General features: G+C 44.7%; 2 protein-coding genes across 2 annotated transcripts in view; both read right to left on the reverse strand.

Annotated features, from left to right (window-relative positions):
- The window catches only part of LOC145395484 (single insulin-like growth factor-binding domain protein-2), a 197,579-nt gene that overhangs the window by 33,504 nt on the left and 138,088 nt on the right, over positions 1-25,987 (reverse strand). The gene's annotated exons all lie outside the window — the stretch shown is intronic.
- LOC145395470 (single insulin-like growth factor-binding domain protein-2) overlaps positions 21,864-25,987 on the reverse strand; it is a 116,026-nt gene continuing 111,902 nt past the window's right edge. Inside the window, exons 2-3 of the mRNA XM_080269072.1 lie at positions 23,247-23,364; positions 21,864-22,334 (exon numbers count right to left, since the gene is read on the reverse strand). Coding sequence (XP_080125198.1) covers positions 22,212-22,334; positions 23,247-23,364 — 241 coding nt within the window. The 3' untranslated portion in view covers positions 21,864-22,211. The remainder of the gene's footprint in view (positions 22,335-23,246; positions 23,365-25,987) is intronic.

The raw sequence follows: 25,987 nt of genomic DNA on the forward strand, positions 1-25,987 counted from the left end.
GTGACAATGCAGAGAACTAAAGGCTAAGTTCGTGGAAAATAAAGGGCGGGGTGATAATGAAGGAAGAAGAGATGCACCCACCCTTACTGCGTGATCATGACTGACGTATGGGCAGCTGGGCGATGGACAGGCGCATGGATAGAACTGAAAACTTCCAGATATCTTTTACTATTTAATTACTGCATTGTTATTAATCTAAAACACTGAAGACTGACTTCATTTTACATTTTCACAAGATTAAATGCAGGTATCTTTTCTTTCGTCAACACCATATATTATTTTGGACGGCAAGCAAATTATGGAAAACATTAAAGAAAGGTTGCCAGATTTAGGCAGATTTGTTTGAAACTTAAGGAAAGTGAGTCATCATTTGTTTGGGCGATCGTACCTATTTACCTGTATTAGCACTATGTTCCTATCTGGGTCCATTTTCCTGGAAATATATTCTCCATGGACCTATTCCTACCATGGCCCTTTTCAATATGGACCTAATCCTATCTATTTATCTATTGCTAGACGCCTTAATCTCGTAAGGGATGGCCACAAACAAATCGCCTCCATGTCGCCCTGTCCCCCGCCATTTCATTGCCCTGCTCCCAGCTCACACCCCCTTCTCTAATATAACACTCCACTTCATACCTCCATCTCATCCTTGGCCTCTCCCTCCATCTCCCCCCCTCCACCTCACTCACATACACACTCTCCTCGTCAGTCCCTCACTTTCCATCCTCTCCACATGTCCAAACCACCTCAGTGTGTTTCTCCTAACGCTTCCTATCAAATCCACATCTACACCACAACGCTCCTTCACTTCCTCATTTGTCGTCTCTCTCCATGTGACTCTACAGGCTCCTCTCAAATAACTCATTTCCACTGCTCTCACTCTTGACTTTTGTCCCCCCAACAAAGTTCAAGCATCACTCCCATACGTTAGAGTTGTATCACAATCCTGTCATGTGGTGGCTTTTTCACTTCCATGCTCACTTCCCTGTTTCTTATCACTGCTTTCAAGGAACCAGCAACCTTTCTTCCCTGCTGCACACTTTCAAGCACTTCACCCTCCAAACTTCCATCCTTACTCATCACACTACTCAAGTACTTAAACCAACTCACATTTTCCATTTCATCCTCATCCAGCCTCACTGTCCATTCACTGACTTCACTTCTCTCGAAGACCATAACTTTACTCTTCCCAACATTCATCTTTAGATTCCGTTTCTTACACACTCTCCCGAACTCATTCACAAAGACTTACAGCTCCCCTTCGTCTTCACTTAACAACACCATATCATCTGCAAACAACAGTACAGGGAGTTTCCAAATACTGCTCTCTCTCACTAGGGCCACTCCAACATCCACTGCTCTACCTTGCATCTCTCGCTCTCTAATCCCATCCATGTACAGATTGAACAATCATGGATACATGGCACATCCTTGTTTTAATCCAACCTTCAAATAGAAAAAATCACTCAGTTCACTATCCACATGCACTGCAACCTCAGCACCCTCATACATACTCTTAACGGCCTTCAACAGCTTCCCATTTGCTCCATATGTACTTAATACTTTCCATAATCCTAGCCTGTCCACCTTGTCATATGCTTTCTCCAAAGCCATGAAGACCACATACAACTTCTTTCCCTTCTCTAGAAACTTTTCCACTTAAAATATAAGAATATCTGATCTACACAACCTCTTCCCTTCCTAAAAACCTCCCTGTTCTTCTCCAACTAATTCCTCTGTTATTTCCCTATCTCTGTCAATTAGTATATTACTATATACTTTTCCTATTACACTAAGAAGACAAATGCCCCTGTGATTAACACATACTTCTTTTTCCCCTTTACCTGGGGAATGAGAAAGCTTGGCTTGGAGGAGTGGCTGGTTAGGGTGGTTATGGCCATGTATGTGGGTGCTCACACCCAGGTGAGAGTGAATGGAGATTTGAGTGATGAGTTTTCCGTGAATGTTGGTGTGCATCAGGGGTCAGTCTTGAGTCCCATGTTGTTTATCATGGTACATGAAGCCCTTTCACGTGACTTTAGAAACGGACTCCCGTGGGAGTTGTTTATGCTGATGATTTGGTGTTGATTGCAGAGAACGAAAGGGAGGCGGAGGAAAGGTTTAGGAAGTGGAGAGATGGTATGGGGCAAAAGGGTTTAAGGGTAAATGCAGATAAAACAAAAGTGATGATATCTAGGGTTGGTGGCGGTACTGTCAAAGACGAGGGAGAGTGGCCATGTGCAGTTTGCCACAAGGGCGTGGGAAGTAATTCCATCTTGTGCGGTGTGTGTAATAAATGGGTTCATAAGAAATGTAGTGGTATCAGAGGTAGACTGCGAGATACTGCTGATTTTATGTGTACGGCGAGCCGGGGTGAGCAGGTGGAGATTGTCAGACGTGAAAGGATTGAACTTGCTGGTGAATCTCTTGAGTGTGTGGAAGAGTTTTGTTATTTGGGAGACATGTTGTGTGCTGGAGGTGGGGCTGGAGCTAGCTCTGTGGCTAGGGTGAGAAGTGGTTTGAAGAAGTTCATGGAGCTCTTGCCTCTCCTGACATTGAGAGGGTTCTCTCTACGTGCTAAAGGGTTTTTGTATGCAGCATGTGTTAGGAGTGTAATGCTGTATGGTAGTGAGACCTGGGCAGTGAAGGAGGAAGATATTCGCTGGCTCAGACATACAGAAATGTCAGTGATTAGGTGGATGTGCAGTGCGTCCCTGCATCCAAGGCCTGGAGGGGCTGGGTTTACGATGGAAGAGTTGAGAGGTGGGATGGGACTGGAGTGTATTGGTGTTGTGATGAGGAGAGGTAGATTGAGGTGGTTTGGACATGTGGAGAGGATGGGGGATGATAATTGGGTGAGGAAGGTGAGAAGTGTTAACACTGGGGGTGGGGTTATGAGGGGTAGACTGAGAAAGACATGGGACGAGGTCATTAAGTGTGACCTTAGGGTTAAGGGACTGAACATGGAGGCTGCAATGGGTCGTGCAGCGTTGAGAGCCGCCATTAGATGACCAAGGCCGACACATGCAAGCATGTTGGAGCCTTTAAAAACGAAAACAAAACGAAACCTTTGTACAGGGGAATAATTATACCTGACTTCCAATCCTCCGGAACTCTACCTTCCTCCCAGGCCAATCCGCAAATCTTCCACATCTATTGTAGTACTATCTCTCCCCCATGCTTCAGCATTTCACCACACACTCCGTCAATTCCTGGGGCTTTCCCCATTTTAACTTTCTTCATTGCTTCCAGTACTTCCATCCTACTGATTTCTTCCTCACTTCTTATAACCCTCCTTCTCCCAGCCATTCCTCAGCCACTTGTACTTGCATTAGTTTCATTCTCTATGTTCAAAAATTCCTTAAAGTGTTCTCTCCATCTGCTCACCTTTTCTCCCTTCTCCACTAGTAATCTACCATTTTTATCCTTCACTCCCCAGATAACTTCTTTGGTGCCCTATCTAACTTTCTTTACCTCTTTCCAGAACATTTTCTTATATTCGCTCCACTTGACACTCTAATTCCTTCCAAATTCCTCACCCACTCTCTTCCTACTCTCTCTAACTAATCGTTTCACGTCTCTCTTCCTCTCGCCATATAACTCTCTCTTCCATCTCTCAAATTCTTCCATATCCCTCTTTCTCATCCACTCACTATATGCTTTCTTCTTCTGTGCCACAGCCTCTCTCACCTCTTCAGTTCACCATGCTGTTCCCTGCACCCCATTTCGTCTTCTCACTCCATGCACCACATGCTGCACAGATTTCTTCTGTGAATATCTTGCACAAACATTCCACGTCCCCCATCTGCTCCAATCTATATTTACCCAGTTACTCCTCCACTTCCCCCTTATATTCTGCCTTTTTTTTCCATCCTCTTGTAACTTTTCCACCCCCCTTGTATGTACTGCTTCCTCCTGTCCTTTGCTTCTTGTATTTCTCCATTTTATTTGGACTTTAATTCTCAGCACCACCAAGTGGTGATCCGAAAGTCCACTCCCCATACCTCTATATACTCTTGCATCCATTACACACCTCATTCTTTCATCCACATGCACATAACCGATCATTGCCTTCCGTTCATTCAGTTCACCACCCACCCTTCTCATCACTCACCACATATACCTGTGGATCATTTTGTGCCTGAAGAGGGTATTAGCTATCACCAGCCCTCTCCCAGCACAAATATCCACTAAAGCACTGACATTCTCATCCATCTGTGCAGGCACACCCAACTCACCAACTTCTCCATCCACCTTCACATTCCCTACTTTTCCATTTATATCTCCAATCAAAAACACTCTCTCATTCCTTTCAAACTCTTCCATGCACGCTTCCACATTTGTCCAGAACTCTTCTCTCACACTGCTTGCACGATCTTGCTTTGGTGCATACATGCATACAATCGCCCACATTTGTAGTGAAACTTTCAGTCTTACCCACACAATCTTTGAGTCAACTGATTCATACTCTCTTGTTTTCTCCTTGCATCTGTTACCCACAACAATACACACTCTTATTTTGTCCTTTCATTCTCACCTACTCCTGCGCATATACCCCATCCATACTCCCATTCTCTCACACTCCCAGCTAGCCATTTAGTTTCAGTTAATCCACGTACATCCTCTTTTGCACCCTCAAGCACCTGGACAGTCCCCATGGAATTACTTTCCCACTATTCACCCTCACATCCACTCATCCACCTACCATGCATGCTTAGTCACCCACCCACCTGCCTGCATTGCCACCCACAACAACCCATTTCCCACCTACCCAGACCACCCCACCACCCCATCCACTCACTCCATCCTGTTCATTCACCCAACCAACCAGATCCATCCATTCTGCTCATCCTGCCCACTCCTTCAAACAAACTTACTCCCTACCTCTTCACCCCACACCCTGCCCACCTACCCATTTACCCACGATGCCCACTCGTCCATCTACCATATCCACCCTGCTCACCCTACCGACGCCATCCTGCTTCCCCTACTCCCACTCCAGTCAGACTCACGCTCACCCCTTAACCCCCTCAACCTGTCCAACCAGTCACCCCACACTGTCCACCCATACATCCACCCTACCCACCTCGCTCACCCTGCCCACGCCACGCAACACACCCACCCCACATATCCGCCCACCAATACCTGGCTGGCCACGAACCTCTGACAGTAGGAAGGCCTGGAATTTTACGCACACACACACACACACACACACACACACACACACACACACACACACACACACATGTACCCCCCCTACAATATGTCTACCCCCGATGTATATATGTCTCCTCCCCAGTGCATACATGCCCCCACTAAACTTGCTGACCTAGCAAGCTTTCCCAGAGCCCAAGCCTGGGCGAAGGCATTACTGCGTCAGTTCTGAGCAGACACTCAAGAAGGGCAGACTATTTTTGTCAGAGCTCGTAATAAACTCCTTAACTAGCTGTTTGTACAAGGAGTTTGTATCACCAAAGTATTGCAAGTTACATTTGGTAGCAGCGGTGTTTTGGACCATCAGATTCTGACCGCCTCCTACACTATTTAGTGACACCAACAGATACATGACGTCTCGCATCTCACAGCCTCACCCCTCCTCAGTGCCTCTCGTGGTGTAATAACCAGCTGTGCCTCCAGGTGTACAATTTCTCTCACCAGTGCTCACCTCTCAAACAATCCCACCCACACACCTTGTTCCTCCCCGCAAGTGTCACCATCGCCGACCTACGCACCTGTTTCACCTGTTCCCAGCACCTGTTCTGAACTCATCATAAATCCTGCCCCCACGATGCCACTTATCACTGTCTGCCCGCCGCCATTCTCTGAATTTGCAACTTAATAGGTCTACACCTGCATTGTACCAACATCTGCCCTCACCCCCCACCACCGGCCCCGCCACTGCCACACCCTGCCCTCACATATGGTCTGAATTAAATGAACCTCCTAGGACCGCAACTCCCTGCCGGTGACTCATTGGAGCGTCTCTTCCCATCTCAACTTAAGCCCAGCGAGAAGTTCCGCATTTTCTAAGACTCATCCAACGTATCGCTCCAGTCTCGTCCCCAGCCACTCTCCTCTCCGGCCAGCTGTCCATCCAGCGCCGCCCCGCCCAGCCCCGCCCAAGTCCCGCTACGCCCAGCCACACCTGCATGTCATACATCTCGTCTACTGTGTAACTATAGTATACCTTACGTTTCTATTGAGATTATCATCGATTTTCTCTACAGATTGGATATTTTGTAAATATTTCATCTCACTTCCATTACCCCGTTTTCATCTTCACCTACGTTATTTATTATCCATCTCATCCTTCGCCTTTTATTTAAACCCTCCATCCCCTCACCTTCATTCGTTTTCACACCTACTCATGTATAACATTCTCTCATCTTTATATTATACATTTCCACCTACATATCCATCTTCATCCTTCATCTCATCTTCCATTAACCGCTTAACACCAGCCCTCTCGACCCGGAAACATCACCTGATCATACACTGTCTGGCGACTCTAACACGATCACTCGCTTAAGAAGTGGCAAAGGGTACCACCGACCTGTACCTCAGACTCCCGTTACACTTCCCGCAGAACCACTTACTACCCATCCTACACTCATAAATCCAGATACCTCTTCCTCTACCCCTCGCCCTTAACTACCACTACCTTCTCTCTCTCCCACTCCTCTCCTTCCACCACTTCCGCACTTCCAGTCATGGCCATCCCTCCACAGTCTATCTCAACGATGCCAATTGTCCCAAATTTACCGGCCAGGACCCAACTTGGCCTGTCTATGATTTCCTCAGACAAGTAGAAACCGATATCCACAATCGGCAGATTACCGATGAATCGCTCAAAGTAGCTTACCTCATGGGTTGCTTGCACCATGGCAAATCGGACATCGGATCCACGATCCGTGCAGGACATTTCGATAGCATTACTACCTTTGCTGATTTTCGTAAGGAACTCATCAGCCTTTGTTGCCAGCATTCAAATGCAACGTCTCATGGGTTTCATTAATCTCCTCAATTAAATGGATGAGGATTTGAGGGTCCCAGCACAACATGCCAAGCTCCGCGAAGCTGCCGCCACCATGAAAGCAACTAGTAGTGAGATGCTCCAATTACTGGTAGACACGAAATGGTTAGAAGACAAAAATGGCATTCCAGTGGTTTCACTCACCAACTTTGCTGACTTAATCGGTTACCTGAGATTCCTTCACTGGCTTACTCCTACACAGCGAGAGCTAGCCTTGGAAATAGGTTTCAATCCAGGAGATAAAATTATTCAGGTCACTAAAGCCATTCATGAAAGAACAGGTTCGAACTACACGCGTCAGGGCACCACCCAGCCCTTGGCCTCCTCAGTCTGTCACACCTCCACCACCCCAGACCAATCTCGCTCCCATCCCACCACACGCGGCAGATCTGCCACGCATCATTCTCCTACCGCAGGTCATGATCAATCTAGCGTCCGACGGAACAGACAATCTTTGATTCTTTGCTGGCACTGTGGTCATCCTGGACATCAGGAATCCAGTTGCGACCGTAAATACAGACGTCCTCACTCCCAAACCAGACAGCGTATGACTTCCCGCTCCCGTCGTCCTACGTGCAAGTACCACAAATCCAGCACGACTCACACCACTGAGGAATGTTGTTACCTCAACCGCCACCAGTCAGGGGAAGTGCCGCGCCTGTATCGGCCCAATATCACATAGAACCAGAAACCTAACTCCCAATCCACCATGCTGGTCCCATAACATCCTCGGGTTTAGTCATTCTCGGATGCAGTCATGACATACCAACGTCATTCTTCTTGGACACAGGATCTATAGTAAATCTGATCTCCGACAATTCCTTACATATTATTCAACGACATCACAAACACGTCAGTTTCCTAGAGCCACCAGACATTCGCCTATGTGGTGTCGAAGGCGCAGAGTTTAAGGTTAAGGGAAGAGTCACCCTAGAAGTCAAACTACACAGAGATTTGCCCCCTATCCCAATTGACTTTCATGTCACTAATGACTTGCAATATCCCGCAGATGCCCTTATTGGTTTCTCCACCATGGCACAACACTCCATTGCATTATTACCTGCCTGTGGTAGTATAGACATTTCTGGATTCCCAGTATACAGTATGGAATGTCCCCGTCCTGTTCTTACGATCAAATCAGTCCTTCAGTTACCTCTGTCCCTACCACTACCAAAAAGTCCAGACCAGCCCAAACCACCAGCATCATCATCTTAGAATACAGAGATAATTCCTTTACTGACTGTGAGCAAGGACATAAATTCCTCAATGTCTACTGATACATCCTCTCAGCCTTCGGAAATGGCTCTTACCTCCTCTCCTGACAACACTGTCGCTGACTCAGACACGTCTCAGTTACCTACCTCACACAGTGTGAATGATCTCCAACACGCAGAGACGAAACGTGCAGTAATGCAGTAACGAATACGTGCACAATTTTGTTACCGCATGAGTTCACCAAAGTCTCTGTTTGTGTTGCCGGTGCGAAAGGAGGAGTGGATGTACTAACACTACCTGAGACGTGTTGTGTGAATGGCTTGACTTATGAGTCAGCGTGGTGTACAGTCTTAGAGGACAGTTTATGCTACCTGTACTTGCTCAATGTCACAAATGCTCCACTAAAATTTAAAAGTGGTGTAAAGATTGGAGACTTCCTAGTATACCCAGCAGCCGTAAAGGTGTGCCAGGATTCCTCAATTCCTACTATTCAGACTGATGATAGTACGCCAATCGGTGTATGTACTATTAACTCTATGGGATCTGCGCCGACATATTCATCCGATATGCTCTCACATCTCACTTGCACGGATTTCCCAGAAAATACGCCACAACTCCTCGACCTTCTGACCTCGTACAGAAACGTGGTTGCCTTACCCGGTGAATCGATGAGCAGAACAGACCTTGTCAAACATACGACTGAACTACTACCAGGAACTCAGCCGAGTTACATACCAGCGTATCGATTTCCTCACAGCCAGAGAAAGCAAACAGATCAAATGGTACAGTACATGTTAGACCAGGACATTATTGAACCCTCCGTCAGTCCATGGAATAGCCTACTTTTCTTAGTACCAAAGAAGGACGGCAACTTTAGACCAGTAGTCGACTATCGTAAGGTCAATTCTGTCACAGTTCCAGACCGTTTCCCGTTACCTGTCCTCACTGATTTGCTAGAATCCCTTGGTGAAAATAATGTAGTCTTTTCATCTTTAGACCTCCTCAGCGGTTACTGGCAGGTCGAAATGGAAGAGTCCTCTCGCCCAGTTACAGCCTTCAGCACCCTTTCCGGACATTTTCAGTTTAAGAGACTCCCTTTTGGTCTGAGAAATGCTCCTTCTGTGTTCTTGTGACTTATCCATTCAGTCTTCAGCGGTATGATGGGACACTTTCTTTTTGCTTACCTAGATGATATCATTGTTGTGAGTAAATCCATCCCGGACCATTTTACCAAGATCCAGCAGGTCTTTAAACGCCTCCAGCTTGCAGGCCTGAAAATCAGTCTCAGTAAATGTGACTTCCTGCGAAAGAAAATCAAATTCCTAGGCCATGTCGTAGATGCACAAGGCATTCATACTAATGAAGATAAAACTAAAGCGATTATTAACTTCCCAGAACCTACCACTACCGAAGCTGTACGAAGTTTCCTGGGCCTCAGTGGCTATTATCGTAGATTCATACAAGATTATGCAAAGATCGCCGCTCCTCTAACCCACTTACTCAATCAGAATGTGCCCTTCGTTTGGACTAACGACCAGTCACAGGCTTTCCAATAGCTAAAGACAGCTCTTGTCAATGCCCCTGTTCTAGCATTCCCTGATTATACCAAACCCTTCCTTCTCTGCACAGACGCCTCAGGCACTGGACTTGGTGCCGTTTTGATGCAACTCTATGAAGCATCAAGGAAGCGCGTAATAGCGTATGCTAGTCGCACCCTTACAACCACTGACCATAACTACAGTGTCACAGATCTCGAAGCGCTAGCGGTAATCTGGTCTTTGAAACATTTTAGAGATATAGTCTATGGTTATCCAGTGCATATCCAAACAGACTACCTTCCACTATGTGATTTATTCAAGAACCGCAACCTAACAGGTAGGCTAGGTAGATGGTCCGTCATCATCCTGGACTTCAATCCCACTTTTAAATATGTACCAGGCGAGCTGAATGTAGTCGCAGACGCACTCTCACGTCACGTAGCAGCAGCTATAACATCACTGCAGCCCGAAGTAACTGAAAACACTACACTAATGTCAGAAGTTGTTCGAAACTTTCAGCGCCAAGACCCCATATGGTCCAAAGTCATTTATTTCCTAGAATCTGGCGATGCCTCGACCTTACCTACTCTGCCAGTATCACTAGATGAGTTCATGCTAGATGATGATCTCTTGTACAGGAAAACACTACTAAAAGGAAAAGACATGCCCAATCGCAAAGTACGCCAACTTGTTGTCCCCACTGCCCTGATACCAACGGTTCTTCACATTGTTCATAATAACCCCTCAAGCTTCCCATCCAGGTAAAGACCGATGCTTCCGCCAAGCACGTCTCAAATACTATTGGCCAACCATGCACTGCGATATCAATGACCACTGTGACTCTTGCCTCTCCTGCCACCGCCACAAAGGATCACCTGGCTTACCTGCACCGCTCTTACAATACCCAATCCCGTCATGACCATGGGAAACTGTCTCAATCGATCTCTTAAAACTACCTCTCACGGAATCCGGCGCTGAGTACTTGTTCGTAGCGGTTGACCACTTCTCCCGCTACTGTGTCCTCGTACCCCTCTCCGACAAGACTGCGAAGAGCGTTGCACGTGCCTTTGTAGATCACGTACTTTGCCCGTTCAGTACCCCTCATACCATTCTTACTGACAATGATACAGAGTTCAACAATAGCCTTCTAGATGAGATCTGTCGCTGCTTTCATATCAGTAAGTGCAATGTCGTGCCTAACCATCCGGCTTCCAATGGCCTTGTAGAACGCCATAACCGAAAAATCTTAGAGTGCCTTAGACATCTAGGCTCCCATAGTTCGTCCTGGGATGACTGGATTCCCCAAGTGGCATCCTCAATCAATAGCTCCATCAATGCATCCATTGCCGAATCTCCCTTCTTCGTCCTCTTTGGTTTTGACAAAGACCTCCCATACACTCTGTTATCCTCAAAGCCAGAACCCATCTACAACATGGGTGATTATGTTAAACTAAAATTGGCCAACTTCCAGACAATCCACCAGTATGTCCAATCCACTTTGGCTTCCTCTCAGGACATGCTGCAGAGCCAACATAAATCCGCCTCTCCTATCACTATCAGTGTAGGCAATCTTGTCTTTGCTCATTCCCATACGCGTTCCTCTAAGTTGGATGACAAATTTACAGGGCCCCACCGCGTCCTCACTGAACAAGGCAACAAATTTCACCTCCATGACCTGTCCACTAAGGACACTAGATGGGTCCACGTCGATGACTTAAAGTGAGCACCCCGTGGCTTCGTTTTGGAAGAGTCACTTACACAACCTCCTGACCCCCCTTCCCCTCCACACATCCTTCAGTCTCCTCCATCTCCACCTATCCCTCAGTCTCCTACATATCCACCTACACCTACTCATTCATCAACCAATCAGTATCGGTCCAAACTGCGCTCTGCCCATCAACCTCTTCAGGACCTCTCCCATTAGCTCTACCCTGATTATCTAGGTACGATGTTAGCGATCTACCTGCTGGCAGTGCTGACCCTCCTGGGGTCTGGGTCGGGTCAGGACGATGGTGGAGTACGTCCCGGGGCCTTGGTCGGCTCAGGAGGTGAGGTAGTCTCCCTGCGCTACGATCTTGCGCCCCTGGCCGACATAGCCATTGCCCTACCTGCCTACGCGCACCAGCTCCACGGAATCAAGACCCATCTCACGGCCATCATGGGTACACACAACCCAAATCAGTATCTCTATAACCTTTTCCTACCACTCTCCTGGCAATTGCAATACATAAGTAACAAATTCACTGAGCTCAATGACACATTTTCCATTCAGACACCCGTTGGTCGTTCTCGTGTGAAACGAGGTCTCTTTGACTTCGGAGGTGAGATTCTAAGTGGCTTGTTTGGCGTTGCTACAGCCCGTGACATTTCTGGCTTCAAATCTGATCTTGCTCATTTAGCTTCAGTCCTAGAATCCCAACGCCGAGTCATCAAAATCCAACACACTATGTTACAGAAGATTACAGCCCACCTAAATGAAGTAACGTCCACTCTAAACTACTTCACCGATATCTTACGACAACACCTTTCAGATCTCAACGTTATCTCTCATTTCTTCTACCTCAAACTCAACATGGATAATCTCCAACTGGCCATTGACTCTCTCCTGTTTCAAGTCTCTACCTTGGTTCGTATCCTGGTCGATGCTATAAATGGATGTGTCACAGCCGACTTAGTACCTGTATCAGCTCTCTGTTCTGTCCTGGAATGGGCTCACTCCACCTTCGGTCTATCCTCAGTCCTCCCCTACTCCTCCCTCGAATATTATTATCCTGTTCTCGAAGCCACTCTTCTCACCAAATACGTCGTCGTCCATATTCCTCTCCATTCTGCCATAACCTTTAACCTTTTCCACATCATTCCCTTCCCTTTCCGCCTCAACAACTCCTTGTTACAAGTATCTGTTCCTTCAGAATATTTCCTCCTCTCCCATGATCGTCTTTCAGTTGCCTTCCTTTCTTCCGCAGACCTCCGTAAATGTTCCTCCCATACTCCGACCTCTCGTCTCTGTGCTGCCCACCTTTTCGCTATCTTCCCTAGCAGCGCTACACCCTGTGAGTCTGCTTTATTTCGGAACCATTCCATCTACTCGGCCTGTTCCTTTGTACCAGCTCCTGAACTCCCAGTCCACCATACTCACCTCAACCAAGTCCAGTACTTCTTCTTTGCTGTTCCCATCTCTGTCACAATCATGTGTCCTGGTTCTTCAGTTCGATCCATCCCCGCTAGTGGTCTCTACAAAGCACCAGACTATTGTACCGTCAAATCAGAGTCCGCCATCACTTACGCCACTCACTATCACCAAGCTGTCCGTAAACACTCCTATGACATCTTTCAACCAATCGACGTGCCTTCAACCCTGCCATCTGCCAACATTACCGTCACCTCCCCTAACTTGCGCATGCTAACATTCCTCATTGGCAGTGACTTCATTATGGATCAATTTTCTCTGGCCTTCAGCCGTTCATGGGTTCATCCAACAGTTGTGTTTCCCCCTGTGGTTATTGCTTTCATAGGTTTCCCCCTGTGGTTATCGTTTTCATAGGTTTTCTACTTATCATATGTGCAGTGCATTGTTGTGTCAGGAAAATGGAACGCCGACTCCAAGAAATCAGAGTCGCTACAGGCATAGTACGCCTTACACACGACGTAGAAACTCCCCGTACTTAGTGCCCTCACATTCAGTGACTACCAGTGCCATCTGACAATTAACCAAACTGTGAACAGAACTCTTCCTACTGGAAAATGATGGTATTTCTTTAATGCATTATTGAGTGTCAGTGTATCCTACAGAAAAAAAAAAAATGAACGAAGAAATACACAAGAACTCTCATATCTACTCCTTGTTTATCATGTATCAAGATATTATTGTATAATCTCCATTATGTCTATGTATACCTTCGACCTTTACTGGGCACATACCTATCAATCCTTGTATATCTTATATGTATATATCCTTCTAATTCCCTCCCCTAAACATGGCCATGTCTCCCCTACTGCCCCTGTATCATACTTATCCCTTGTACAAACCTCCCCGACCCTGCCTTAGTAATATAATCAAACACCATATACCTCCTGGTGTCAGGAGACACCATCTCAGCTACCCAGGGGAGTAGTGTACCCCCCCTACAATATGTCTACCCCCGATGTATATATGCCCCCCCCCCCAATGCATACATGCCCCCACTAAACTTGCTGACCTAGCACGCTTTCCCAGAGCCCAAGCCTGGGCGAAGGCGTTACTGCGTCTGTTCTGAGCAGACACTCAAGAAGGGCAGACTATTTTTGTCAGAGCTCGTAATAAACTCCTTAACTAGCTGTTTGTACACGGAGTTTCTATCACCAGAGTATTGCAAGTTACACACACACACACACACACACACACACACACACAAATAAGTGTAAGTGAGGGCTACAGTATGTGAAAATAAGGAGAGGAAGACGATGATGTAGGTGGAAAATATAAAAGTGTATAAGAGGGAAGTTGATGGCAGATTGAGGAGAGGAATACGAACAACGAGTTGAAAAGATATGAAACTGTATTGATGTCATAATGATGTAAGAGGGTGAAGAGAGAGACAGAACAGGTTGCCTGTAACGAAGTGAAGGGGATTAGAGAATGCGAAAGGGAAGACCGAGAATGATACTGAAAATTTTTCGTAGGATATCTTTTGGAGTGCTTACAATGCCTAAACACTATCTCGTTGGTGTGAGCTTCTTTTAACAGCTTGTTATTTTAACCTAACAAAGATTTTTTTTTTTTTTTTTTTTTTTTCAGCGCTGTTGATGGCCTTATGTAGTGAGATTCAAAGGCTCTCTTTCTTATATAAGGAAACTTATTCCATATTCTATCTGTCGTAATGGTCATCGAATTTCATGCAACCAAGATGTATTCAAGACGTGTGTGGCCCAGTCCGTCAGGTGAAAACAAATCACCAATATTAACACAGGTTACCCATTTCTCATAACAAGGCTCTTCAGATTCACAGAGTCAAGATTAAGTATTCAAGTTATGGGAATGACTCAAATCCGTCAGGTGAATGCATTCTGAGTATATCAATATTTCTTTATAATGTGGAGTTTTCCTTGCATCATGCTGTCATATGCACAGAGATGCGAACATAGATATAGATTCAATTCTTAAAGAAAAAGTAGAAAAAGGATGACTTGAAATCCCGTGATGTGCTCAAAACCCAGCCAGCTTAACAGAACAGTATGTAAGTTCTTCATAACTGTTTGGTAAAGGAGGGTACCAGCATTTTTCTCCACAACTGAACATCTACTTCCTGTGCTGTCATATATGAGTTAATTAGATCTGAGGGGAGTGTGTCTGTGGATAACTGAAAACCTAAACCAATGCCAATTATTTTACTTGATTCCTTCAGTCTGATGACATATTTACTAGATTATTCATGGCTCTGACATTTTTTTTTTTTTTTTACTGGGGACTAGATAGAGACTGCTTCCTTCTGACCACCTCTGCTCCAGCCTACTCCACAGCAATGCATGTACCATCCACACCCATGCCTGTTGTTTAATGCGAGCAAGTAGGCACCAAAGGCCAGAAGCCCGCAAATTGTTCCCTCCAAGAAAAAACAAAATCAGGATAACAGAGAGCCGAATTCAAAGTCCGTTAATTTCGAGATGCCTGGACACACTGCGTTTAAAACCCTGGAGATCATAGGCGATAGGAAATACAGAAAGAGGGAGACAATTCCAGAGTTGGCCTGTTGCATACATGAAGGATTGGGGGTAACAGTTAACTCTTGCATTAGAGAGTTAGACAGAAAAGGGATGAGAGTCTTTTGCTAGACAGGTGCTATGCACCCGCTGTAGTGGTGGAGGGATGCAAGCTGACAGTTCAGAGGACCAGTGACCATCGAGGTAACAATAGAAGAGATGAAGATGCAACAGTGCCACTAAGAGACAGAGGTTAAAGGGAGCCAGTAAGAGGAGGAGAGTTAATGAGACGAAAAGACTTTGACTCCACCTAGTTAAGAAGAGCTGTATGTGGGGAGCCTCCCCACACATGAGAGTTGTATTCCACACAGTGGCAAATAAAACCAGTGTATAAAGTCAACAACTGTATAGAGGTAAAGAAGGAATGGAGTTGGCTTAGCATACCTAATCTCTTGGAAGCAGGTTTTACAAGAGAGATAATATGTTCTCCACAAGACATATCCCGAGAGAATGAAATTCCAAATATGCTTAAAGATGATGCAGGCTTGAGCTGGACATTGTTAATAGTTTAAGGGTATTCCTGTGGAAGACTTTGTTGGGTTGATAGATGTAAGAACTGAGTTTTGGATGCATTAAAAACGAGGTTCTTATTACATCAGTCAGAGATATGAGTCAAGTCAGATATTAGGTGTGCCATAGCCTCATCCATTGTTTGTTGAAGTAACTGCTGAGATGGACGCTGCAGGATGCGAATGGAAAGGTGACGGGTGGAGTTGTCAGCATATGAGTGGATAGGGTTAAATGTAAGGCTTAGAAAGTCATTGATGAATACAAGGAAGAGAGTTGGTGATAGGACAGAGCCCTGAGGAACACCATTGTTGATAGATTTAGGAGAAGAACAGTGGCTGCCTACAACAGCAGCTATAGAACAACCCGAAAGGAAGTTAGAGATAAAGGCACCGATAGATAGATAGAAACCATAAGTGGGCAGTTTGGAAATTAAAGAGTTATGCCAGACTCGATTGGAAGCCTCTGAGATGTCAAGTGCCAAAGCTTTCACCAAAGTCCCGAAAGGAGGATGACCAGAAGTCTGAAAGGTAGGTGAGAAGATCGTCAGTGGAGTGTCCCTGGCAGAACCCATACTGACGATCAGAAAGAAGTTTGTGAAAGGAAAGATGCTTTTTTTTTTTTTTTTTTCTTCAGAATTAAGAATAGACTTGAATATTTTTGAAAAACAGGATGTTAAAGCAATTGGGCGATAGTTGGTGGGATGGGAATGGTGACCCTTCTTTGATACAGGAATGGGAGGAAACTTCCAGCAAGAAGGAAAAGTACAAGTTGATAGACAAAGGCGAAAGGGTTTACCTAGGCAGGGTGTAAGCACAGTTCTTGAGGACAACAGGAGGGACACAATCAGGCCCATATGCCTTATTAGTATTGAGGCTAGTGCTGGTAGAAAATACATCAAATGAAGATATTTTAATGTCAGCCATGAGGAAGTCAGAGGGGGGAAGTGATGGATGAACAGCACTGGAATGCCTAAGGTGTAACTGGGGGAGAAAGTCTGAGCGATGAGTTCTGCTTTGTCAGTAGAACAAATTAGCTACAGAGCCATCAGAGTAGAAAGGAGGGAAGGATATCGAGGTAGAATTGTTAGAAAGGTTTTTGGCAAGGTACCAGAAGGAGTGGAAAGAATTCGAGTTGGAGAGTTCATAGCATTATGTACGAATGAAATTATTTTTGGCAGAGCGAAAAACAGACTTAGCATGATTCCAGGCAGCAACATAAAAAGAGATGAGATCAAGAAGTGGGTTGGCTCCAGTACCTTTTCTAGGCCTTGTCCTTGTTGTGGACAGCTTTAGAACATGCGTGATTAAACCAAGTTTTCTTTTCCATTAGTCAAAGGATATGAGAAGGGAATGTATGCTTCCATGACCGAGAGAAAAACCTCCATAATGCGCAAGGCACATTCATATGGCTATAGGCGAAGGAAACAATGATCTTTCCAGAGAAAATTAAAAGAAGTACTGCCTGAAGGCCTCCCAATCAAGAGCTCCAAAGTGCCACAACCAACACTTCTTTGAAAGGTCCACAGACCTGACTGGAACGATAGGACAAGTTAATGTGAAGAGTTTTGATTGGAGGAGTCCAACAGAGAGGAAAAAGTAACAGTGTAAGAAGAATTAGTTGTAAGGATGAGATCAAGTATATTGGAACTCTCTCCAAGACGGTCAAGGATACTGATAGGGTGCTGTACGAGCTACTCTAAATCATTAAGGACAGAAAAGATGAAAACTTGTTCACCAGGTGGATCAGCAAAAAGAGAGGAGGGCCACAGGTAGTGATGAACATTGAAATCCCCTAGAGTGGAGATTTCTGAGAAAGGAGACATGGATAGGGTGTGTTCAATCCTAGAAGTAAGATAGTCGAATAATTTTTCATAGTCAGTAGAATTAAGGCATAAGTAAACAGAACAGACATATTTGGTCAGAGAATGACAGTAAAGTCGAAGCCAGAGAACAGAGAATTCACAAGATTCAAGTTCAGGAACACAGGACAAGATATGTTGTTGTGTACAAATACACCACAGCCACTTTTGGCTGTGAAATGAGTATAGTGAGAGTGGGAGGATACAGAGAAGGGTTTGCTATCAGTTGCTTCAGACAGCTGAGGCACAGTTGGGAAGAGAAGGTGAGGTTCAGAGGAGGAGAGGTGGTGCTCAACAGAGAGAAAGTTAGAGGAAAGGTCGCGTGTACTGTCACCTCTGCGATCCAGACTTTTACATGGTCAAAAGGGGCAGAAAACAAGTCACTATTATGACCACTGTGTGCTGGAACGGTCAGGAACTCAGATTGATGGAGACTCTCTCCCATTAGCGGCCTCTTCGGTTGCGTTTATTACATTTCAAGTGGCTAAGTTAAGAGTGGTAGCATGCCAAAATGACGGGGCCAATCTCCAACTAGGCCAACCCAAGCCCAACCTTCGCAGTTTCCCAGAATGCTTTTAAGCTGCACGTAAATAAACTACTAGGTAAGCTCTATACCACCAGTTCTCAAGGGTTATACAAACAATAAAGTTCGAGTGGGAGGGAATGTGTATTAACAAGACCAAAAAGTAGAAATCTTCCCCAGCAACTTGCTTTACAGATTAAACCTGAATCAGTTGGCACATTGTTCAAAAAATATATCTCTATATGGTCCTAATATCAAATGCACAAAACTTAGCTCCTCTGTCCCGGTCCAATGTGTTTCTTCATAATTGTCCCTCTGAGCACAAATTTCACTGGTCCAGTCCTCTGCCACTCCCGACCTTAACTTCCACACTGGGACCTTGATTCACTGTGACTTCGACCTCCACGCCTGGACTTGGACTCTCACTGGTACTTAGACCTCCACACTTGGACCTGCTAGAAGTTAATATGTATAATGAATAACAATTCTCCCCAATGCAAGTAATCCCTTCACATGATCAGGAAGGTCTCATAATAAAGAAACATGAGTTACAACACTCAGTATCTCAAGTAATAACACATGGCACCACAGACACACTGGTTTGCTCAAAATAATACATATTGTAGGGATAACATGGAAGAAAAAAAATACTGTAACATACACAGTAAACATAAATAACTGTAACTCCAACCATGAAAATCATCACTGTATCAATATCATTGTGCTTTACAAAGTAACTATGTGAACATTTACTCACAACATAGCCCTAATAAGTACTGAATTACCAAGTCATTTCAACACAATAATAAATAATTCACAGTCTCTGGGCACCTGATACTTGGCCTACAAAAATCACACATTTATCTGAGGCTCAGACAGAACTAGCTAGCATTCTCGTACCCCAGTTACTAAATAATAATAATACTATACAGTACAGTACACAAATATATAGGAAATACCTCACTATTCAGCTCATAATGTAGGGGGAGGTGAGCGGGAACACAGGACTCGCTTCTCCCAAGGCTAATGGCGTCACCGTTACACTCCACAATTCCTTGGAGGGGGAGGGGGAGAGGATGACGACAGTACCGACCAACTGCCACCTACCACGGCCGGTGAGCGAGTCAGACACGCCAAAGGGAAGGGGGGATGACGGCGTACGCAATTTAAGATTTTAATTATTACAGACTCGAGATAGACTCGGTGTGATGTCTTTCCCCTTACAATCGATTACTCAAAAAAATAACATTCTCTAGTTACAATAATTGCTCAGCAACCTCTCTCTCTTTATACCCTTACATCGAAAAACAATGAAAATCATCGTGCCTTACATCACTTTGCCCACGCATACATTATGCTGGATCACGTGACCAAAGGCATATGTTCCCATCGACTCGAGATTTTATATTATAAAGAGACTTGATACTAGTAGATTACAGTAGAAAAAAAAAAAGTGACTAAGCAACTAGATAATTAATCTGTTCTGATAACATCCGCATGGAAACAGCCATGCCTCGGCCACTCTCTCTCACTTAACCGAACTTTTGGTCATATAAAATAAACTAGATACAACTCATTATCATTTCCGGGCACTACACGCGAATGTTGCAAAAATGAAAAAGTGAGTCAGACAGTGATTCCAGGCATCTCGCTTGGTTGTCAGCGGGAAAGGGGCGGATGGTGGAGGCTTTGCTTCCCCTACCCCCGCTGGGACACCCAGGCTTGCTTAGTACATGCCATTTTTTTTTTGGTTAAATTTTGAATAGGAAGTGAAGTGTATAATGTTTATGTAGTTTGGTGCTGACAGTTAGAGGAACTTGTATTGGAGAGCATGCTGGCCTACTCTCTGTGTTTTTGAAACACTGAAAATGTTCGGCAAAGGACGATGGTCAGGAGCTAGTCCGAAGGGCTGATGAAAAGCAGCTCACGTTCTGGTCATCATTTTTCCATCCACCTTGGGAGTACCGCCCTCTAGACCAGCTACAGTCTACTCTCTCCCCTGTTTCTGTGGCCCATTAACAACCCTTGTTTGCGTGCCAAACACATACCTCACGAACTACTTGTTTACCTGATTATACGTGACAATTTTGTGGTTACTCGTGACAGACTCTTTCAGTCTGATGGCGTATTTACTAATTTATTCCTCTTCTATGTGAGTTTATATTTTTGTTTAATGGAGTAATAGAAATAATATTTTCATAAATGTTTTTATTTCTACTCGGGGGCTGTCCTTAGCTGAATATAGTTACCTGTAAAAGCAAAAATGAAAAAAAAAGTCCACAAAAAGATTAGGTTAATTAGCGACAAGAGGGAAAACAATATATTGCTGGTGAAGCAGGACAAACGGTAGAGCATTTCAAAAGGATCCGTCCTGTGCTTCAAAACAAAGGATCCGTCCTGTGCTTCAAAACAAAGGATCCGTCCTGTGCTTCAAAACAAAGGATCCGTCCTGTGCTTCAAAACAAAGGATCCGTCCTGTGCTTCAAAACACACAGCAGTGTGCAGTCATGGTCAGAATTTCGCCCAGTACCTCACCACGACTACTTCCAACTTAGGCAATGTCCATCGTTTTCCTCTTTGATGTATTATATCAAAGAGAATTATCTACGAGCAGAGAAGAATCCCTATTTCTGCGTAGGAATATTAGCCAGCACAGAAAATTCAAGCGTAGGAAAGGTGCAATACTAGTGGAACTTTGTTCCCAACAGTATATTGCATGTTAAACTATACATATAAAATACCCACACATCAAGTATTAAGAATATTTGTCGGATATCATCATCATCTCTTCTTACCACCAAAGAATAAGGTAAGAATTAATAGCATCATTTACAAGGAAAAAAATTAAAGCATACAAGTTACAAATTTCAGCTAGATATAAAGAAGTCTCATATGACATAAGAATACGAGATGAAATGGATAAAGTGATAAAATGATGTAGCTTATAGAAACATCTGATGGAACGGTGGTTTAAGATGGCTCTTAAAATAATTATGAATGTAGGCGCACTGATTCTAATCCCTAAATGATCATGGTGGTCGGATGGTTAGAGAAGTGTTCTGCTCTTTGAAAGGGCACGATTTCGATCTCAGGCTGGAGTAGGAAAGAATTCCGTTAAGGCGGACTTTACTGACCTTCCACAAAACCTACTGCTGTCATACCCCCCTCCCTCCCTCCCTCCCCATGCACTCACTCCAGTCATGAATGAAACAGTCTTAACATCTTTTCGGTTTGGACGGTGGGTACTGACGACAAAACGATCATTTATGAATTTGTGTGACATGTACAGTAGATAGAGTGTTGGGCCTCAGAAAGGAGTGCTAAGATTTGCACGGAGCTGGACATATAAAAAATAAAAAAAAATACATATCTGTAATGTCATCAAGTGCACTGGGTGGGCGCCTAAATTGAAGGACTCCGGAAGCCTAACTAGTGGACTTAACAGGTAGCCACATCAGCAGGTAATTATTCAACAGGTAATAATGAAACAGCATTACTGTATTTGCAGGTAACATCATTTAATCTTATCAGTAAGTAACAATTTATCAGGAATTAACTATATAAAAAACTAACGACATCAGTAGCCAATTACTCAACAAGTGACAATGAAGTCGCATTGCTGTACTTGCATGTAACATCATTTAACCAAATCAGGAAGTAACTACAATCAGTAGGTAACCACATTATGAAGTACCATCATTAGCTGGTAAAACGTGCATCCAGTCGGTAGGTAAGGTCAACAGCAGGTACCTCGTATCATCCACAGGTTATCAGTCAACAGGCAACCACAAACTAGTTGCCCTGATTCCCATATTTGCAGCGTCCCGTTTGATCGTTTTTCTTTTCTTTGCATGTCAGACCAGTGGCGCACTTGCCTATAATATTCCAGGGACCCCCACACTCCTCACCCGGGCCCTGTGGGGGAGAGACGAGGTTAGGTGGTGGGGTGGGGTGGGCTGGGTTTGGTGTGGTTAGGCAGTAATGAAGTGTGTTGGTTAAGTTACCCGGGGCTGGGTTAGGTTTAGTTAGGTTATCTTTAAGTTAGATTAGATTAGGGTTAGGTTTGTTTGATTTGGCTAGGTTGGGATAAAAAATGTAAAATGAATGTGAAAATCAACGTGAAATTAGTTTGTTGATCAAGCCATGAAATATGTATGCCAGAATATTATCTTTTCCAGTGCAGCTACTTACATTAAATTGAATTCTTGCTACTGGCAGACAATTTCATTCGGATTAGGAAAGATCTCTCATACTGGAAAGGTTTTTGAAGCGTGTATCTTACTTCTCCGGTTCCAAAAACCTTAAGCTGTATAAAAGCCTTCAAAAGTAGCCAGAATAAATTGAAATACGCGTACATCACTGGAGGGAGGAGGATATTGAAAGGGTTCGAAGTATTAAAGATGAATTTGGTGAGGAGTGGGTAGGTTTAAAAAGGGTAGAGGTTTTACTGAGCATATATTTATATTGACAGTGTTAGACAACAAATATTTCCTAGAATAAGGAACTTTATCCTTTATTTATGCATTTCGAGAAGGCTTTTTATCAGGGGGACTGAAAATAATACATCATGTCATAAAGGAATAATGAATGTACTGCATGCCAGAGAACTTAAGCAAGTGCTGCCTGAGATATAGTCTCTTCAAAAGATACATAAAGAGTGACTGCTAGGCGAGTGCTGATCGGCTGTCACGTTTAGCTTGCTTAAAACACTAATGATGGAAGTGGAAAAGTGGCCAGGAGTAATCATTATTCTGAATGGACTCTACAGATATCTACCTAGGACCTACTTACCTGTGCACCGTCTTACCTACCTGCCCAGCTACTTACCTTGGCACAGACTAGGCAGCAGTAACACGCATCCTTCACCGTGCCATAACCACAGTCTTGTGGAGGTTCTGGGCATCGGTCTTCCCCCTCACATGGAAGGCAGCTGAGGGCACTGGTCCTGGCGAAGAAAAAAAGGTGAGAGTGAAAAGGTGAAATTGTTGGGGAGAGAAAGTGAGGAGAGACAAGACAAGAGGAGGTAAGATGTAAAAGGCAGAGAAAGACAGAGAGGGAAAGAGAAGGCAAGGATCAAGGGAGCAGAGGAAGAGAAGGCAGGCAGGGGTAGATATGAGTAAAAGGAGGTGGAAGGGTTGAGAGGGGTAAAAGAAAGCATGATGTGAGGCAAGGAGGAAGTGGACGAAGGATGAGAGAGAGAGAGAGAGAGAGAGAGAGAGAGAGAGAGAGAGAGAGAGAGAGAGAGAGAGAGGGAAAAGAAGTTAGACAATTGTGAGAGGCGAAAGTGGACGTGGAGACAGCAAGAGGTGAAGAGGATGCGGAGTTGTGAGAAGACTGGGTAGAGGAGGCAGGCTTAGGATGGGGGGAGAGGGGGAGGAGAGGCAGTCATGAGGGGAAGGGATGGATGGGAGAAAGAGGCTTGGGATGAGAAGAGGATGAAAAGGGGAAGGTAAAATTTGGACGGGAGAAGAAGAGATCGGGAAAGAAAGAAAGGTGTACTGGTAGTGTGAGGATAGGATGGCAAGAGAGAGAGAGAGAGAGAGAGAGAGAGAGAGAGTCAGGAAAGTGGAACGGGACAGGGAAGGGAGATGTGGGGGGAAGGAAAGAGAAGGGTAAGGTCAGGTAGGCATGAGGGATGGATGATTAGGAGAGGGAGCGTTGGACAGAAGAGATAAGGTGGAGTGTAGAGAGTGATAGAAGTTTGAAAGAGGAAAGGGATAGAGAATGGTTGAGGATGCTCGAAATAAGGGTAGAAATTAAGGAAAATAATAAGGAAAGAGGGAGGGATGGGAGAGAGAGGAAAGACTGAGAAGAGTGAGAAGGAGGTCACGAGAAGAGAGAGGGGGGAGGGCAAATGTAAGAGAGAGAGAGAGAGAGAGAACAGCGAATGAGAAGGCTCAGACTGATACAATGAAACCATAGACAGATGAGGCAGATTTGGAAATACTTCAAAAGGACTTAACTTTCTGCATCATACACAATCCCATGTCTAGCAAAGGCCATTTCCCTGAGCGGTTCAAACAACAGTAAGTTATGGCACACAAAGTAGGTGAAGCGGACACTGATTTCCAGAGATTACAGGCCCATCTGTCTACTGCAGGTACCAGGTAATATAATCGAGATGGTCATAAACACGAGACTACGGTGGCCTTGAAGGCAACACTCTGCATAACCTCCGCCGATATGGTTGCCGCAAAGGTAAAAGAATCACAACAACGATAGTGATGGACGCGGAAAAAATTAATAACAGTACAAGCCAAAGAACAAACAGTACCGGTACAGTTATATAGCGAGACACTACCAAGAACTGCTAAAAGGCCATGACAAAAATTTACAAGTACAAACCTTTATACGCAGGTCATATGGAAGTGGCAGTAAAACTACTCTGAACCTTCCTAGAATAGTTTACAGCACCAATCTTAACTGGTACATTAGTTATACCAGCCTTTTCCCTGTTAAACGGTGTCTCCAAGGGCAGTGTTTTATCACCATCCTCGATTCTTACATACACAGCTAACGCGACAGAGTGAGAGAGTAATGAGTTTGGATTTTATTTATGCTATAGACGCCACCAGGACCATCGTATCTAACAGTACTCAACCCGAACACGACTTTTCATTACAAAGGGAGACACCCGAGCTCAACTAATTCTAGACACCCTGGAAAATAAAAACATACATAGGTCAATTTATACTCATGGCACTATATCTATCTATTTATCTGTATCTGTCTATGTATGGATTAACAGCGAAGTACAATGCCATACCAGAAAAGATGTACTGAAGTTTCTACTAAAGCCGTGATTAAAGAAAAAAAAAAATAGGAGAGGGAGTGTGAGGTGGAGTGGTGAGAGAGAGAGAGAGAGAGAGAGAGAGAGAGAGAGAGAGAGAGAGAGAGAGAGAGAGAGAGAGAGAGAGAGAGAGAGAGAGAGAGGGAGGGGAATGGGAGATGGAAAGAAGTGAATAGTGGAGGGGGTGGGCGTGGGAAAGGGAGAAAGGGTGGGTAGGGAAGGGAGAGGGAGAGGGGGATTAGGGAGAGAGAAAGAAGAAAGGAGAGAGGAAGGCTGAGGAAGAAATGACGAAAGGTAGTGGAAGTGAGGGATGGAGAGGTAAAGGAGAGTCGGGGATGGACAGAGGGAGGGTGTGTGGGGGAGAGAGAGTGTGAGGGCAAGTAGCGACGGAGAGGGGAACTGGCAATGGAGAGAGTGGGGGGAAGGGAGAGAGGGAGAGGGAAAGGAAGTGGGGTATGGTGAAAGTGTGTGTGTGTGTGTGTGTGTGAGACGGTGTGTAGGGGGGGGGAGAGGGAGGGAGTGTGTGGGGAAGGGAGAGAATAAAAATGTGTACAAAGTACTTAGGAGTACAAAGAAAAGCAAACAGCAACAGACCTAATGGTCCTATCGGGGCTACTTGCTGCAGAGAAGACTATCTATATGATATCTAATTCTACAAAGTTGAAGGAATGGATAGTAAAGCAAGTAGGCTCTCCTCCACCTACAAAACCGTCCAGTTGAAGCTTCCAGGAAAAACGTGAGAAGCACCACCATGCAGCATAGAAAAGCTGACATGGAA

Source organism: Coenobita brevimanus, chromosome 4 (genome assembly GCF_032717465.1).
Source record: "Coenobita brevimanus isolate Jiangsu-jjx chromosome 4, ASM3271746v2, whole genome shotgun sequence".
NCBI classification, from domain to species: Eukaryota; Metazoa; Arthropoda; class Malacostraca; order Decapoda; family Coenobitidae; genus Coenobita; species Coenobita brevimanus.